We start from the raw sequence: 18,156 nt of genomic DNA on the forward strand, positions 1-18,156 counted from the left end.
ACTTAAATTAAAACAATTTTATCTGTATATCAGTAAGATAGAGGTTACATGGATGACAGGAATAAATTAAAAAGGGAAATAATCAACAAATCAAGTGTAAAAGCATTTTCCATTTTCTCTCCATTTGAAATACCATTGACATTACATGAAATAGTTGCCTTTGTCCTGCCACAGAGGCAGAAGATATGAACTTTGGAGTGGGGACTTTACTTTTTGAAGCTGCCATCTCTCCTCCCATTCCTGCAGGACCTGCCTTAATATATAAAGCCATTAATAGCAGTAATACATCAGATCACATCTGCGTACGCAAGGGTCTGAAGGAAAGAGCTTAACTGAACCCATTATGGGGGACACTAAGCTCTGCCTTTTGCTGCTTCTAAGTGGAATAGTCTTGACAAGTAAGTTATACTAAAGATTTAATAGAAACATTTGTGACTGTTGTTGGTTTTATATTAAAATATATGGATGTATGTGTATATTTTTATATTTTTTAATTATTTTATTTTCATGTTTCAGTTCTAGTAGTAGGTCACTTGTTTTAAAAAGTTTAAAATATTTTATTTTTTATAAAATATCTTTATTGTATTACATATTACTGGTAAACATACATTAAAAATATAAAATGTAAAATTTGATCAAATTAAGTGAAATCGTCTGTTGTCAATGTTGTCATCATGTATTAATTAGTTATGTTTTGGTATTATATTTTAATTTCATCAATTGTTTTTTTAAGAATAACATTAAATTTTAATGTTTGATATTGTCTGTATAATACTCCTTGTTGTTTTTTCATCTTAGATGCTCAAGATGAGGAATTACCATGCCTTTGTAAGTGCTAAGTATAATTTTATAATTTCTATTATAATTCTATATATTTTTCAAGAAAATCCATATGGTATTTATTAAAAATAAATAATATAAAAATAAAAAATCCATATGGTATTTATTATATAATGATATTTATCAAGAAAAAGAAAACATATAAGAAAGCATCCTTCTTTAAGTTGTGTTACAGTAATAGTAAAATTTGTTAATTTTTATAATTTATCTCTTCAGAAAAGCAATCTAAAGCTGTAGAAAAGTCATGTATGAGTGTCCTTGATATTTAATGTGATTTTTGCACCCCTAGTGGCCAAAAGGTACAAGAGCTTCCACAAGTATGAATACACCTACGAAACAGAGTCCCTAAATGTCCTGAATGAAGCAACCAATGGACCCAAAGCAAGATGCAAGGTATAGATGTCGACTGCAAATATATTTTGATTTTTTTTCTTCCTAAAACTGGAAATATAATTCATATTCTTTTTTAAACAGGTTGAAATTGAGGTCCCACATACATGCAGCTACATCGTACGCACAACGGAGTGCGAATTGAGTGAGGTGACTGATGTTGACGCAGAAGGAAAGCCTATCTTTGGGCCATCTGCTGGTGCAGACGATTTCAAGGCTGCCATGGAGAAGTATGTTTCTCAAGGCATTCTACACCAAACAATACACATATATACACACAACAGAATGATATAGCAGAGTTATTTTGAGCAGATAAGAACAAAACCTATTAAACACCAACCCTGATTTTAATTCTCAGGAACCCACTGAAGTTCACCGCTGAGGGAGACGATGACATCAAGTTGTTTCCTGAGGATGATGAACCAGTCAATATTTTGAACATCAAGAGAGGTCTAATCTCTGCCCTTGCTGTGCCTGTGCTGGAGGAGGACAGAAACAGGAGAATGGTCAGTCATTATCTCTAAACCGTCACAAAAAGTTTACATTTGTTAAAAGGTTGATATGTATTGACTAATCCATCATGAATTCTTTTCCAAATCCAGCCCACTATCTACGGTATGTGTAAGACAGGCTACACCGTGAATGCCAGAGAGAACATTGCCACCGATGTCACCCTCAACAGAGACCTGTCTAAATGTGACAATTTCAGGCCGGTCAGGGACCACACCAGTCCCCTGGCCCTTATCACAGGCTTGGTAAGTCGACCTGTCTTTGAATAAGACAACAAATAACTGTCTGCTGGATGTCTGATGGCTTCAATAATGTGTGAACTTGCTTGTCTTTTCGTCACACAGCACTACCCACTTGCTCAGCTCATCACAAGCAACCAAACCTGCAACTACAAGTTTGATAATGCACAGAAACATATGACCTCTGCTTCCTGCACTGAAAACCACATGCTTGTGCCTTTTTCTTACAAGTGAGTTCATTGACAGCTACATGGGTTTTTACTTTAGACTGACCGTTTCATTAATTGATCTGCTTATTCATTTTGATTATAAACAGAGGACAGTATGGAGTTACTAATGTAGGAAAACAAGTCTTGACTCTGGTGGGAGTGTCTGTGCACAATGACAGAATCTTTGGGCATGGTAAGCAATCATTCAGACACTTAAATTAACATGCGTTTGCAGTAACTGCGTTTTAATTAATGTGGTTTTCTTGTTTACCCACCTCTAGCTGTAGCCAACATGAAGACCCTGCACCTTGATAGAAGCATTGACTCAGTCCATCCAATTAAGGATAAAGAGGTCATGCTGTCTGTTCTACGGGAACTGGCTGGCCTTTCTGAGACCAACAATGGACACAACAGAGCCCACCTAGCTCACAAGCTCATCGCTACAATCCGCAAAATGAATTCTGAAAGCCTGAGCGCTGCTCTACCGGAGGCCCTGGAGATTTCTCGCTCCCTGGTGTACCAGGCATTGTTCCAGTGTGGCACGCCAGAATGCACTAGCTCCATCTTGCAGGTTCTCAGGACCTTTGACCGTTCCTCTTTAGAGATTGATGCTGCAGTGTATGCCATGGGAATGGTTCCCAACCCATCCAGAGACCTTGTTGAGGAAATGCTGAAGATGGCCAAGTACAAGGACAGCAAACCCATCTACTATGCTCTCAGCAATGCTGTCAGGAGGTGAGAAAAGCAGCACAACTCAACTGTAATGGTGGTATTTGATCTATAGGTGAATTTGAATGTTTATTCACCTGTCTTATCCAAGGCTCTATGAAGCTGAAGGAAGTGTCACCCCTGAGATTCAGGCAGTCGCTGAGTACGCCCTTGAACAGATTGGTGACTGCACAGGCGACCAGGAACATGTGTACCTGTCCCTGAGGGTATGTTCAACCTATTCCATTACTCATGCTTCACCAAGTTAAAAATAACAGCTGATATGTGTATACTGAAATCTGTATATGAAATCTCTAAGGTCATTGGAAACATGGCTGCTGCCGTCGGAACCGCAAGCCCTGCTCTGAAATCAGCGATTATTCAATGTGTAAACCAACCTGCTGCATCCCCAGAGGTCCAGCAAGCTGCTATTCAAGCTTTTAGACTCACTTCTGTCCCTGATGAGGTAAACAAGATATATTACCTAATTGAAAGAATAAAATATTTACAATAATTGTATGTTTGGCTAACATAAACTTGCTATTTCTAACAGGGAAGAGAGGTGTTAATGAAGGTCATTTTTGACGGAGCCGCTCCCATACAGAAGCGCATTGCTGCGTATCTCATTGTGATGAAGGACCCTCAGCCCTCTGAACTGGCTCAGCTGGTTGCTGCTCTGCCTAAAACTGAAAACTGTCAGGCTATGAGCTTTATTAACTCGCATATCAGCAACATCCTGAGATCCACAGCATCTGAGACTAAGCAGTTAGTAGAAATCTTCATTCATACATTTTAACATCTTAAGTTAAAAACTGTATCTAATTTCTCTTCTGCTTCTCAGACTTAGAGAGAAGATTCTCAATGCCCTCCAAGGCAATGAGATCAGAACTTCCACAGATCCAACAAAGTACTCGCGCAATTACAAGATTGGCTCTCTAGAGGGAAATGTGATCTTCGAGTCTGAAGACCTTCTGCCCAATGAAGTCATCCTGGAGATGACCCTGAATGCTTTTGGATATGACGTAGACATGTTTGAGGTACAAGAGTAGTCTACATTTTTAAATCTTCTCCTTTTGATTTTCTTTAGTTTTATATTGATATTTCATTATTTTTTGTTCTTACAGATCGGGTTGAATGGCAAGGGACTGGAACCCACTGTTGATGCTTTAATCGGTATTGATGGATTCTTCCGTGACACCATGCAGAAGACAATTAACTACGCAGCTGATAAAGTGCCCAGGGGCAATGACTTTATGCAGAGCATGTTCCCAACCCTATGGGATAAAATAAAAATGCAACAGGTCTTTTACATTTTAAAATTTTGCAACATTTATAGCATTTTCTTTGGTTTGGTTTATCATCACTCACATACCTTTCTCTCTCTAGGCTCCTCAAAGCATTGTCAAGGAAATAATGGATAATGTTAACAAGCTCATCCAGAAACTGAAGGTTCAGGATAACCCAGAGGCTATGATCTACCTGAGACTTCTGGGTGCTGAAATGGGCTATCTCAAAACCAAGGATATGGAAGGCATGGCCAACTCTGCTGCTTTGCTGACTAATAGACTCTTAAATATGTTCCCTGTTGATGTAAGCGAACTGCTTTAAAATACATATTAGTGCTTAGCAAATCTGCTTAACAAATAAAACACCATAATAATGAAAAATGATCATGGTCGAAATAAATTTACAGTTTCCTCTTAAGTTGAAATGTACTGAGTGAATGATTTAAACAAATTAATGATTTGTTTTACAGTTCATAAGGAACCTTTACTCAAGTGTCAACAACAACCTTTTCCTTCACTACACCTTCATGGACAATGAGTTTTATCTACCCACTGGTACTGGAGTTCCATTAAGAGTTGCCCTGTCTGGTACTTTTGCTCCAGGAGTGAAAGGAGGACTGAAAATTGCCCCTGATATGGTATGGGTCCAGCCTTTTTCTCATTGTGATCAGTAACCATGGTTTTACTGAACTATACCAGATTATTTAAACTATTTCTTTGTCTTTTCACACAGAGCGAAATGGCTTTCATGCCATCTGTTGGAGTAGAGTTTGTGACTGAGTTTGGAGCTCTCTTACCGGACTATGTTGAGTCTGGCCTGGAGATGCATACTAACATCTACCATGAGAGCGGTCTTAAAGTAAAGGTTTCTGTAACCAAAAAGCAGCTCAAACTGACCTTTCCCACACCCCAAGCTCCAACAAAACTCATTAGTGTGACGTAAGATGCTACTGTTAACACAAAATGCAATAATGATGAACAAACAAAAAATGTAATACTGCTCTACAAATCCATTTTATTTTCTCTGCACAGTAACTCCTTGTTCTCAGTGACTGGTACTGAAACAAAGACTATCCCTCCGCTGATGGAACATGTCAAAGCACAGAAATGCACTCCTTTCTTCCCTGGTTTTAAGTACTGCAGTGCCCTGCAATATTCAAATGCCTTTTCCAGTGATGCCTCTCCCTACTTCCCCTTGACTGGTGACAGCAAGTAAGGAAAACACTGGTTTATTAATTTGTTTGTTTTCTTGCTTTTTTAAGTCTCAAAATTTGAACACAGAGCTGTGTCTTTAGATTTGCCATTGAGATCCACCCCACTGGTGAGGTTTCTGCATACACAGCTACTGTCGACCATGTTTATGAAGACAAAGTTGACACGGTGACTTTTGGTCTGAAGGCAGAAGGTAAAGCATTGCTTCACAAAAGAATCCCTTATGATCTCGACACATTTTCATCTATTAACTGGCAACTGAAATGTTGCTCTTTTTCCATATAATAGGAGCATCATTTGAGGGCACAGCAAAACTGATGTTCGACAGACAGAAATACAGTGTCTCAGCTGATCTCCAAATTCCTGATTATGACCTTGAAGCTGGAATTCGGGTTCATTCTGTTGAACGCAGCACTCAGAGCAGGGCCACACATTCCATTCAGCTTGACTTCATTAACAAGAATATACCTGAGGCATCTCTTGTTGCCCTTGCTAAGTATGCACATGTCTATATTAAATATGTTGTAACAATAGTAATGTCTTTTTAATAATTACACATTGTACAAATAAACTCATGGGTTTAGTATTCCCTTCCTTCTTTAGGACAGAGTCAATGAAGGATGCCATGCTGCAGGTTCAGCTGCTCATTCCTCATTTTCAGACTGATGCTAAAGTGACTGCGCAACTGAAACACGCTGAGGGTCTTACAGTAGAGCTTGAAAGTGACCTTAGGCTGCCGGAGACAACTTCCTCTATTCAGAAAGTCATTCTGAAATATGGTACATTTTAACTGTACTTCCTTAAATTCAACTTCAACGTCCTCTGCTATATTAATACATTTTCATGTTCTTTTTAGATGCTGAGAAGATTGAGGCTGAGGTCACTTCTGATGTCAGCACTGAGATTCACAACCTTATTCCTATGGATGCCATCAAAGCCACAGTCAGTGACCTGCTTGATCAGAAGATTGGTACATCTGATATGAAGATCCGTGATGTCTTGATCCAGTCAGTTGAGGTAAATTCAAAATAAACCATTGATTCCCAAATAAATTCATACAAGTAAGCTAAACATAAAAATACAGTTAATATATATATATATTATATATATAGAATATAACACATATTCAATAATCATCTAGACCTCAAATAACTACCTGGAACAATTAGCCGCTGACATCCCATATGTCCAGGGCTTTAGGATTCCTGCCCTCCCAGAATTCACTGTCCCTGAGAAGCTTTTCCTGAATGCGTGAGTGAATTAAAAATATAACAATACATTTTAAAATGCAGAAATAGATCTATAATGTTACACATACTAATGAATGTTAAGTACATTCATGCTGAATTTTATCTTTTTTTTTAACAGTGAGGGTTCTGCTAAATACGAGTTTGGCCAGAATTATTATACCATCTCTATTCCCATTCCTCTTGGTGGGAAATCTTCTGGAGATTTCAACTTCCCTGCTGCCCTGACCACACCAAAACTGGTAGTACCTCAGCTTGGCCTGGAAGTTGCTTCCATTAGCATTCCTCTTCCAGAGGTCTTTGTTCCTGAGAGTCTGTCTGTGTCAGTGCCTCACACGATAAAGGCAGAGATGTCCAGCAAGCTAAGCAGCAACTTCTACAACATGGAGGCAACAGCTTCTGCTGGCAGGGAACTTGGTGACAAACCAAGCTATTCTGCCAAGATTGAAGCCACTGGAACTAGCCCAGTGGATCTCCTCTCCTTCAAAGTGGAAGGTATTTGTATATTTGTTTGCAACTATATTCTTAACACATAACACATTTTTGTAATCTGTAATTAAATACTTATTACTTAAATGTTATTATGTTTATATTTAGGATCTGCTTTAGTGGAAGAAACACCTGGGGAATCTCTGAGGGCTGAGATGAAATCCTCTTTTGATCACAAGCTAATTGAAGCCAGTGTTAATCATGTTGAGGAAGTGACAACTGCTGAAAAAATCAAATTTAAGTCAAGCAGCAAGATTGAGGCGAACAGTCCCTTGGGTCTGAAGATTTCACTGGAACACACAGGCCAGGTTGGAGTCAATGAGTATGAGATCTCTGGAGATGGAAACCTGATGGGCTCCATCAAGGCTGGTCCTCTGAATGGTGAAGTTGCTCTCAGTCAGTCACTTATCGTACTCCCATTTAAGCCAGAAGCGAAAATCAATTCCGCTCTGAAAGTAGACTCAGACCTTTTCCAAGCAGAGAATACAATCGAAGTGGCGCTTGCCAATGGAGAGTTCTCTGTTATATCAAAAACAACTGCATTTAAGAACAATCTGATACATGATGCTGAAATTACCTATAAAGGGTCTCTACTTGCTCTGAAGTCAGATACAAGGGCAAAGGTTCTCAGTTTAAACATCCAAAATGTAGCTGAGGCAAGTGCCAGTCCTGATTTGGTCAACATTAAGATTGACACTAATGCTGACACTTCTGCTGGGGATGAAAATCGTGTCCTTTCCCAGTTTATAGCAACACTGGATGCCAATGGGCTGGATGTAAAAGGTGATGCCTCCGCAAATCTGATTGCACACACAGCTTCCCACAAGTGCAGCCTATCCCTGACCAAGGATGGCCTAGCCATGAGTGGCACAACCTCACTGGAAAGCCCTCTCATTCCTTTGACACTTGAGAACAAATTCAACGGAGACCTTGACACATCAAAGCTTTCCTTGTCAGCTGAGACGAAGGGTAAATTTATTGAAATGCTAATTAAAAATACAAATTCTCTGTCTGCATCCCTGTCCTCGGTAGCTTTCAACTCCATAACGGATCTTGATGGCGACGATGTAAATTATAATCATGACATCTCCATTCAGATTGAACCATATAGTATTTCAGTGGCAATCAAAAATAATCTGGATGTTCTGGATATCACTTTGGTTAATGATGCCAAGTTTAAGGCGCTTCCATACACAGCTGACCTGAGTGGCTTTTGGAAGCTTTCCTCTGGTGCAGATGAGCTGAAGCACACATATGATATCAGATACGAAGATCTGGCTGTCACTGCCAAGTGTGGTACTACTGGAAAACTCATGGGATCTCACATGAGCCACAACACAGAAATTGAGGTTGCTGGACTTTCAGTCACATTCGGCAGTGATGCACTTTTAAACTCACAATACCTACGCTTCAATGGTAACTTTCATGCCACTGCTGTTCCCTTCAGATTCAATGTTGACGCCATAGCCAATACAGACGGTGATTTGTATCTGTATGGAAAACAAAGCGCACAAGTTTACACTAAACTTCTTTTGAAGGCAGAACCACTTGCTTTTGCACACTCACACGAATGTAGAGTCTCAACAACTCACAATTTGGACAACGGTCAATCAATTGAAATCAACCTTGACAATAAGATTGATACTGTGCTGACACCATCTGAGCAGCAGGCCACAGTGAGAGTAAAATCTAAGGTTAACAACCATTTGTTCAACCAAGATGTGAGTGCTTACAACAACCCTGAAAGACTTGGAGTAGAACTGTCTGGATCCATCATCACAAACCTCTTCAATAGAGTCGACTCTGATAACCAAGACCACTTTTTCTCAGCCTTCCTAAAATACGATAAAAACACTAACAGCCATGTCTTTAGCCTGCCATTTATTCAGCATTTTCCTTTGGATCTGCAACACATCAAACTTACAATTTTAAGGATTGCTGAGGCCGTGCAGTATTATATCAACCGAGAAGACATTATTGCTGAGATTCAGAACCTGGCTAAGTACATTAGTGATTCTGTGAATGAGCTAAATCTGGAGGGGAAAATCAAAAAGATGAGCGAAGACCTGATTGCTGTTTATGAGAAGTATGGATTTACTCTGGATGACCTGGAGGCTGCTCTGATGAATCTAAAGCCTGTTTTGTTGAAGCTAGTCAGTGAACTGGACACTCGTGTAGAAGAGATAGAAAGAATTGTGAGAGAAATGATTGCAAGTGGCACACTATCTGACACTGCAATACAGAGACTAACAGAAGAACTGAATGCATTCAATGATAAATATGACATCAGAGCCATAGTTCTTGCTGTCATTGAAGCTACTGAAAATTTAATTGAGCAGATTGATGTAACGAGACTGAAGGGCAGCGGCAGTGCACTCTTGCGAGATCTTGAGGAACAATATGCTATTAAATCCACACTGGAGAAGATTTTGAGTGAACTGAAGCAGTTTGTTGCAAACTTTGACCAAGGAAAGTTCATTGAGGATGTGAAGAACTTCGTTACCTCTGCCAACTTCAAAGACTATGCAGACAATTTGGTGGCTCAAATCCCTACAGAGGAAATCCGCAAGACTGCTGAAAAAGCAAAACAAGTGCTTACTGTACTGGGAGGGAAGCTAAATGCCATCTACAGCAATGTGAGAGAAATCCTGATGAAATTTGGGGTTGACAAGAAGATTGAAGCAATTCTGAAAGAGGTTGTTGAACTTATTAAGAAGTTCAATATTGAAGAAACTGTTAAGGTTCTTGCTGGCAATTTGAAATCTGTTCTGACCCCCATCACAGAGCTGCTGGATAAGGCCATGACCTACTTGAAAACAACAGAGGTAAAGGAAATCATTGAGCATTTAAACAACTGCCTAAACCAATGCATCAGATATGTTAGATCATTTGACTACAATGCATTTGTGGATGAAGCCAACCAGAAAGTCAAGGAGTTGATAAATGACCTTTACACCATGAGTTTGTCACTTGAGATCCGGCAAAAGCTCGATGCAATCAGAGAATTTTTCAATTATGCTCTGTCATCTCTTACTGCTTGCCTTGAGGAGCTGAAAACAATCAAAGTTGCAGATGTGGTCAAAAACCTCAAGGACATTGTTGATAGTGCAGTCTACATTGACACTGGGGCACTTATAGAGAACATCAGGAAGAGAATTACAGACATGGATATCAGAGAAGAAATCATGCGGCAATTGAGTGGTATCTACACGAAGGTAGAGGCCATTGCAACAGATGCATGCAGTGCCATTATGGAAATAATCCAAACCATCCTTAAAGATCAGGAAATTGTCAATGAGATGAAGCAATTCTGTGATGGAGTCAAGACAGCACTGAAAACAGCTGAATTTGAGATCCCATCTTTCACTTTCCCACTCACAAACCTTGTTGTACCTTCCATAAAAATAACTTTAGAAAAGCTTCAGGAATTCAGCCTCCCTTCTACACTGATTGACCTTCCAGAGTTTACCATTCTGCAATATTACACCATGCCTCCAGTCAGAATAGAGTATGATGATATCAGGCAGGGACTACTAGACCTATTAGACTTTATTGCCAATTATGAAATGCCACCTGTTGATGCCTTCTTTGGCGACCTAAGAATTATCTATCTGCCAGAAATCTCTGCCATCACACTGCCAGAGATCAGTTTTCCAGAGATCTCCCTCCCTGAAATTCCTAAATACTTTCCGGATCACAAATTCCCAGACCTGAAGATCCCAGAATTCACTCTCCCTGCAGTCCCTAGTGAGGTCATGATGCCATGCTTCGGAAAGCTGTATGGTGAGGTTAGGGTTACCATTCCAATTTTCAACATGAGAACTACCATGGAATTCTTAAACTCTACTGAAAGTGCAGAAACACCTCAATTCACTGGGCACATTACCTCACATGGATCATCTGAATATGACATTCTTAAATACAGCTTGGATTCCACAGCTCGGATTGCCATCCCTAAGATGAGTCGTGTGATTGTTTCTGAAACCCTGAAGATCACTCACAGTGTCCTAGCTGTTGAACATCAATCCTCAGTGTCACTCTATGGCTTCTCAGCCCAGGCTGTGTCCAAGAGCAATGTGAAGATAACTATCAACTCCCTTAGTGCTAACATTGATAACATGGCCTTCTTTGCACTGGAGGATGGAATGTCTGCAAATATTAAAACACAATATACCGACAAGGTAAGACTTCCTACTCTCTCATGGAACAGTGACAATTCCTACATTAATGAGATCACTCTTAAGCAGGATGGCTTAAAAATCCTTCTGACCATGACAGAAGAAGCCAAGGGCCAAATATATGTAAAAGACGAGTCTGATGATATCACCATCAAGAGTATCTCAACTATAATTATAACTCCAACAACAGCCACGTTAACCATGTCTGCAAATGCTGATAGTGGATCTTTAAAGGTTGAACAGGAAATAAAGGCTGAATGTGTTGCTCTGAACTATATCGACTTTAATGCCCGTTTTGACGGAAATTATGATACAGGAGAAAAGTACTTGCTGAATGCTTCCGGAAAGGTTGATCTCAGAGAAATGAAGGTAGTGATGAAGGCAACCTATGACACAAAATTTGTTGGATTGCTCAGTGGTACGTTTTCCAGTGCCTTCAACATATTAGTGCATCCCTTTGAGGTGGTCCTTGATTTCCAAAATAAGGCTAATACTAAACTTAGCTTCAAAGACCCTCTGACTGCCAAGATTGATCTCCAGAATGATTATGCTGTTATCCTAACCACTGACATGCAGAAGTTGAGCACTGTGGCACTTGCTCGTTTCAACCAGTACAAATACAATCACAACTTTACAGTTGCCAACAATGGAGATGAGGCTGGCATTTACGCTGCAGTAAATGGAGAGGCCAATTTGGAATTCCTGACTGTCCCATTCAGTATCCCACCCATTCAGTTCGGAGCATTAATTATGAATGTTGACACTCCAGAAATCAGCAACATCAACCTATATGAACATACTGGCCTTAAGCATTTGTTGACCAACTTTGACCAGGCTATTGATGTAGATGCAAAGATTGTCTACCAGAAGAGCAAAGCTGCACCCATTTTAGATCTTGGTCTCATTAACATCCATCCTCTGGGTGATTTAATCTCAGAGGTGTCATTCAAGTCCTCTATATTCAGCCTTAATGCTAATGCTGGTATCTATGGGAAAGATAACCCTGTAATTCGATTTGAAGCAATTACTGCCTCTGAGTTTGAGGGACTGAAGGCCAAGCTTGAAGGAACCAGCAGTCTGAGCACCAAAAGTGGATTCAAATTAGCCAATTCTGTGGTCCTGGAAAATCGCCACATTGATGGAACCCATGAAAGCACTGTAACTATAAACCCAGATGACTTTGAAGTTGCACTGTCTGTGACCACATCTGCAAACATTAACCTACCGATTCTTACAGCTAAAGCCAACCACCAATTTACTGCTGACAATAAGGCCCATCCAAATGCTGATTCAACTTTTAAGACAGAGTACACATTTGACATTCCCATTATTAAGTTTGTTGGTAAGGGAAATGCAGAAAACATCTTAAAAGGTGAAGGAACTCTTACATTTATCTCTGCTGAGACTCTCATAAAGGGTACCATTGATGGAACATTCCTTGATAGTGGTATTGTAAAGGGAGCTCTGAATTATGACGAATCCATCTATCTGAATGGCAACAGTTTGCGATATGCTCTTAAGACTTTTGCCGATGGCAACCTGAATTATGGAGATCTCAAGGTAGCATTTGATGTGGATGAAAACCTGTCTGTGGAAACAGCTATGGAACATGTTTATGCTATGTTGAAGTTTTCTTCCAAGAATGAAGCAAATATCGGAGGTTTTAACACAAAGGGAGATCATACTGGCCAGGCTACAGTTGATCTGGAGCTTCTAAAGTCACTGGTGGCTGATATGAAAATGGACTTGTCTCAACCAAGCACCTTTGGTGACCTTAAGATCTCTGAGATGGTGTTGGTGGAGCTTAGTGTACCCAAGCAGAAAATTGACTACACCTCAAAGATCGTCTCTCCAGTATACACCACAGATGTTGTTGGAAAACTAGATGGTAGTGTCCCAGTTTACAAGACTGTTCTCAAGGCTACAGCAACTTCACCAGTTGTGCTCCTGGAGTACAATCTTGACAGTAAGTATCTGCAAAGACAAAAATACAAATACATATAGATCATTAATGATACTAATGTTTACTAAGAGTAAATTACAATATTTGCTCTCAGTGTGATTAACTGTTTTGTGCTTTCACACTAAACAGGCTCCATGAGTACTACAATGGAGAATGGTGCCCTTGTTGTAGGAGCAAATGCTGTACTTACACATGCTGACTTCACAATGGACATCAGCAATGTTATTCGTATGGGGTAAAAAAAAACACTTCTGATTTTTAATTGAGTTATAAGTAAAAGTGGTTTAGAGTATAACCAATTCTGTGTGTAAATCGTGATTGCTAAGCTCGCTTATGAATTTTTGTTTAGCGATCCTAGCCATACCCTGAATGTGGACATCACCAGCCCAACATTCACCGATGTAAACTTACGCTATGCTGCTCGAAGCGATGGCGTAAGTGCCTCAGTTTCCACACCAACAACTGGCCACCTTGGCTTCCAGCTTCAAGGAAAGATTCCATCTGAAATGAATGCAAGGATCTACAGCCGTTATGCTGTAAGTGGCATTTCTTACATTACTCCTCCAAACTGAGCTATTAAATCTATGCTAACAACTTTTGTTTCTATATCGAATTGAATTTTCTGCAGTCTGCACCAGGAGATGATGTTGAAATTCTGAACATCAGAGCTATACCAAAGGGAGATGAAAAAGTACTGTTGGTCAGCTACAATATACCAGCCACACAGATTTGGCCAAAGGCTTTATGGAGAGGCTACCAGTTATCTCAAACCACATTGAAGGATTTGCTGAAAAATATGGCATCACTGACGCACTAAAAAGACTGTTTAAGATTCTTACTGAAGTTGAAAATGTTTTAAGAGATGCCCGCTTTTCTGCTTCCAATCAGCTTAGTGAGCTGTCTATACTTTTCAGAAATGTAGTTGTTATGTACCAAAAGACCATCCAGGTCCTGCTCGATGCTGCCATCAACTTCCTGAGAGAGACCACATACAAACTGCCTGGAATGGATGAGGCAACACTGCCTGAAATCTACACAAAAATCAGATTTATGATTGCGGAAATGCTGGAGAAACTCGCTAACAATCTGGAGATGTATTTCTCTCCCATCTTGGAGAACTTCAGCAGAGTTGAAATGACAGTTCCCTCCGGAAAGGTCATGACTTTAGCCGAGGTGCAAGAAAATGTGAGAAGTACCCTGAGAAGCCACCTAGCTATGATAGTAGATGTGATGAAGCAAACAAAAGGCCTTGATGTGTTTCTTGAGAAACTAGGACAGACCCTACAAGAGGTGGTTGATAAAGCACAAGAATTTGTAGACAGCATTAAATCCGACATCTTAGAAGTTGTTGCTGCTCCCCTTAACACTTTCTTCAAAAAGCTGCCGGAGGCCTTCAATGAATTGGGTTCAATGTTTGTCTTCTTAGTTTTGTTTCCTTTAGGTGAATTATACAGCATCATTTTGACCAACTGGGAGGAATTTATTAATGCATACGATGGAATACAGCAAATTGAGCTTCCTTTGCCTTTTTTCCAGTAATCTGGTCATTTTGAAAAAAACATTGAATGAAATAAACACTACCATCTTTTGGAAAGAGCATTCTTAAATGGACATTCAAGTCAATGGACACTTAACTGAAGTGTAATACCAACATGTATATAAAGCAATCACTGATGCCATAAATGTCTCATTATTATGCTGTTGTATTGTTCTATTTGTATAAATGATTACTCAAAAACTAACCTTGGTACAAAAATGTCAATTGTGACATATAGTTTCATCCTTGTTCTGTATCTGATATTAATGGCATGATGGATGAGGCTAAATAAAGAACTTTTATTATGCAATATCATGCATCTTTTTATTTTGTTCCTCCAAAGATGATAACCTGTTGATCTGGACAGTTTAGCAATATACTTGAATATGAGCAGAAACACACATTTCTTTCTCAGCAACATATATTGCACAATATTGAATGTTACGTGCCAACTGTCAAAACATTTCTCATACTAGTAAGTATGGATCAGTTATATAATATATTGTATAATGGTGGATTTAATAATACCACGAAACCTGCATTTCAAAATACTACCTCTCTCAGTGCAGGAGCAGGAAGTCATTTAGATATTCCAGAACACTTATTTCGCTAAAAATGTGCAAAATTTACATAAAGAAGGTTTACCTAAAGGTTTGTTAATTGTCAAAGCATTTTTACTTTCACATTTTTGTCTAAAGCATAAATTATACAAAGTCATACCTCAGATGTAAGTTTTAAATTTGGTCATATTTTGAACATCCACCTTTCATTTCATATTTGACTTTGTTCTACACATTAACTTCAATGCAGTATTTGAGATTAGGAATTTTTTCTTTATTTATACAGAAAAGACCCATCTCCAGTATACAGTAGTTTTACTCTGCTCCCTTGTGGTGAACACATTGAATTGTTTACACAGTGAACAAATACCCATATACAAATACAGAGGATATGAAATAAGTATATGCAATTATAATACTGGCTGTATAAACCTACCAATCACAATTTAAACACTGTTGATACTCATGTTTGTGTATTCTTGTTTTTAATCACATTTAGTGCACAACTTAGTGGTTGTGGATGTTGGGATGGTTCATTTTATTTATAAATGTTCAATAAATCATCTGAAAAAAATCCTTCTGGAGCTTTCTGTTCTAAAAACATTTGGCCAATTTCTGTCTTACCTTTCATTTAAAAGGTTTTGGAGAAAATTGTGCTGGATCAACTTCAATGTTTTCTGATAAGTAATCGTATTTATGAGTTTTTCAATCTGGTTTTAAGTCTGCTCACAGCAGACTGCCCTCTGCCCTCTTGAGAGTGTTAAATGATATTTATCTTTCTACTGATTCTGGAGACTCTGTGGTTCTTATACATTTAGATTTACCACTCCAGACTATTATCTAGATTAGAGTCTTGGATAGGTCTAAAAGAAACTGTTCTCAAATGGTTTCCATCATACCTGTCTTACAGAAAGTTTTTAGTGAAACTGGGTAATTTTACCTCTTCCCCTGCACCTCTGACCTGTGGCCTTCCACAAGGCTCTATTTTAGCTCCCTCTCTTTTTTCTCTCTACATGCTACCTCTATGTTCTATTCTAAGGAAACATGGTGTGTCTTTTCATTTCTATGCAGACAATACTCAAATCTATCTACCAATCAAAAGAAACAATTCCGCAGCGATTACTTCTCTTCTGCATTTTTTAGAGGAGGTTAAATCATGGATAGCCCAAAATGTTCTCTTCCTAAAATGAAGACAAGACTGAAGTAATTGTTTTCAGTCCAAATGAGAACTCTCAGTGTATAAGCCCTGATTTGGACAGTTTATCCATTTTTAGATCCTCACGGGTGCGGAAACTAGGTGTTCTTGTCGACCAGCATTTAAAATTTGATAAACATATCTCCTCCATTATCAGATCTGGTTTTTATCAGCTTCGTCTACTGTCTAAAATCTGTTCTGCCTGTTCTGTTCTGCATGTCCGTTCATGCATTTGTCACATCTCGGCTAGATTACTGCAATTCTTTATATTGCAGTATATCCAAATCTCAAATTGTGCGCCTTCAGCTATAGGTCAAAACGCTGCGGCCAGACTTCTTCTAAAGTGTCGCAAACATGAACACATCACTCCAATTCGCAGATCTCTACACTGGTTGCCGGTTCGTATAGACTTAAAAATTCTACTGTTCGTATATAAATCTCTACATAATCTAGCTCCTGTCTACCTCTCTGAACTCCTTCATCTATACATTCTAGAAGCCTAAGATCCTGCGACCAGGCTTTGTTGGTAGTCACATGTTAGGCTTAAGCGTAGGGAGCGTGCATTTGCAGTAGCAGGGCCACGACTTTGAAATACCCTGCCTTCAGAGATTAGAATGGCCCCTTTTCTGTCTGTTTTTTAGTCCCTGCTAAAGACCTACTTCTTTTCCTTCATGTACTGATTACTGTTATACGGTAATGTTTAAATGGGTTGTTCTTATTTTTTTGTCTGGGTTGTTTACTGTGTATATTTTATCTTGCTCTTCTGTAAAGCACTTTGATTAACCCTGGTGGCTGTTGTAAATGTGCTATACAAATAAAATGAACTTGAACTTAAACTTGAAAAAAAAAAAATCCTACTTTTTACTGATTCATAACAGACAAAATGTGAAAGATAAACCCATATAGCCTAATAATTTCAAAATAACAAAAGAAATTAACTCAACCACTTTTATGTGCCAGTTAGAATTTTAAAAATTCATAAAGATTTATAAATGTATTTTTTGAGTACAATGATACAATTTTCAGGAATCATCTTATAAACCAACTAAATAATATGTTTGTTTGTTTTTTTCTTACGCATTTTCCTTATTTTGGCTTTGCTCCCTCAGTTTGTAACCAATGCTTTGAAGTGTGAACACACCAGATGTTGAATGTTCAAGTGAAGGTTCCTCTGATGTATCTACTATATGTGTGACTGTATGAGTACCTAACCACACTTTGGGGACAAATTTGTACCTCTTATCTAAAAACAGTATTAAAGGTTTATATAGATGTAGAAAGATGCCTTATGGCTTGTCAAAAGGTACAATGTATTTGATGCTTATGAATTAATTTCCTATTTCAGCGATCTAGCTATTTTAGTGATGAGTTGTCTGTGATGTCTGTATATGATTTATGTAGAACATGAAATGTCAAATGTACACTCTACTGTGACCATGTGTTTAAAAGGTTAAAATTAGGAGTGAAAAGAGCTTAGAAGTCCTCACATTCAAAGACTTCAAAGACACATTCAAAGAATTAGAGTCATGATAAATCAAACGACAGTGTGTCTGTAACAATAAAGAGTCATTACATTCGACTAATTCATTACAT

At 38.7% G+C, this 18,156-nt stretch overlaps 1 protein-coding gene across 1 annotated transcript; it reads left to right on the plus strand.

The window, feature by feature from the left end:
- Positions 1-273: 273 nt before the first annotated feature.
- On the plus strand, positions 274-15,118 carry apobb.1 (apolipoprotein Bb, tandem duplicate 1). The gene is given in 29 exon segments (XM_058755744.1): positions 274-398; positions 799-828; positions 1,130-1,233; positions 1,315-1,460; positions 1,589-1,736; positions 1,833-1,985; positions 2,085-2,209; positions 2,296-2,381; positions 2,470-2,923; positions 3,009-3,123; positions 3,216-3,362; positions 3,450-3,661; positions 3,738-3,933; positions 4,021-4,197; positions 4,283-4,486; positions 4,653-4,820; positions 4,916-5,121; positions 5,215-5,394; positions 5,478-5,587; positions 5,683-5,890; positions 5,998-6,173; positions 6,251-6,411; positions 6,536-6,645; positions 6,763-7,136; positions 7,239-13,274; positions 13,401-13,506; positions 13,621-13,807; positions 13,900-13,990; positions 13,993-15,118. Coding segments are annotated over 29 exon segments (11,283 nt in total). The 5' UTR covers positions 274-343; the 3' UTR covers positions 14,811-15,118.
- The last annotated feature ends 3,038 nt before the right edge of the window (positions 15,119-18,156 follow it).

Source organism: Onychostoma macrolepis, chromosome 20 (genome assembly GCF_012432095.1).
Source record: "Onychostoma macrolepis isolate SWU-2019 chromosome 20, ASM1243209v1, whole genome shotgun sequence".
Taxonomy (NCBI): Eukaryota; Metazoa; Chordata; class Actinopteri; order Cypriniformes; family Cyprinidae; genus Onychostoma; species Onychostoma macrolepis.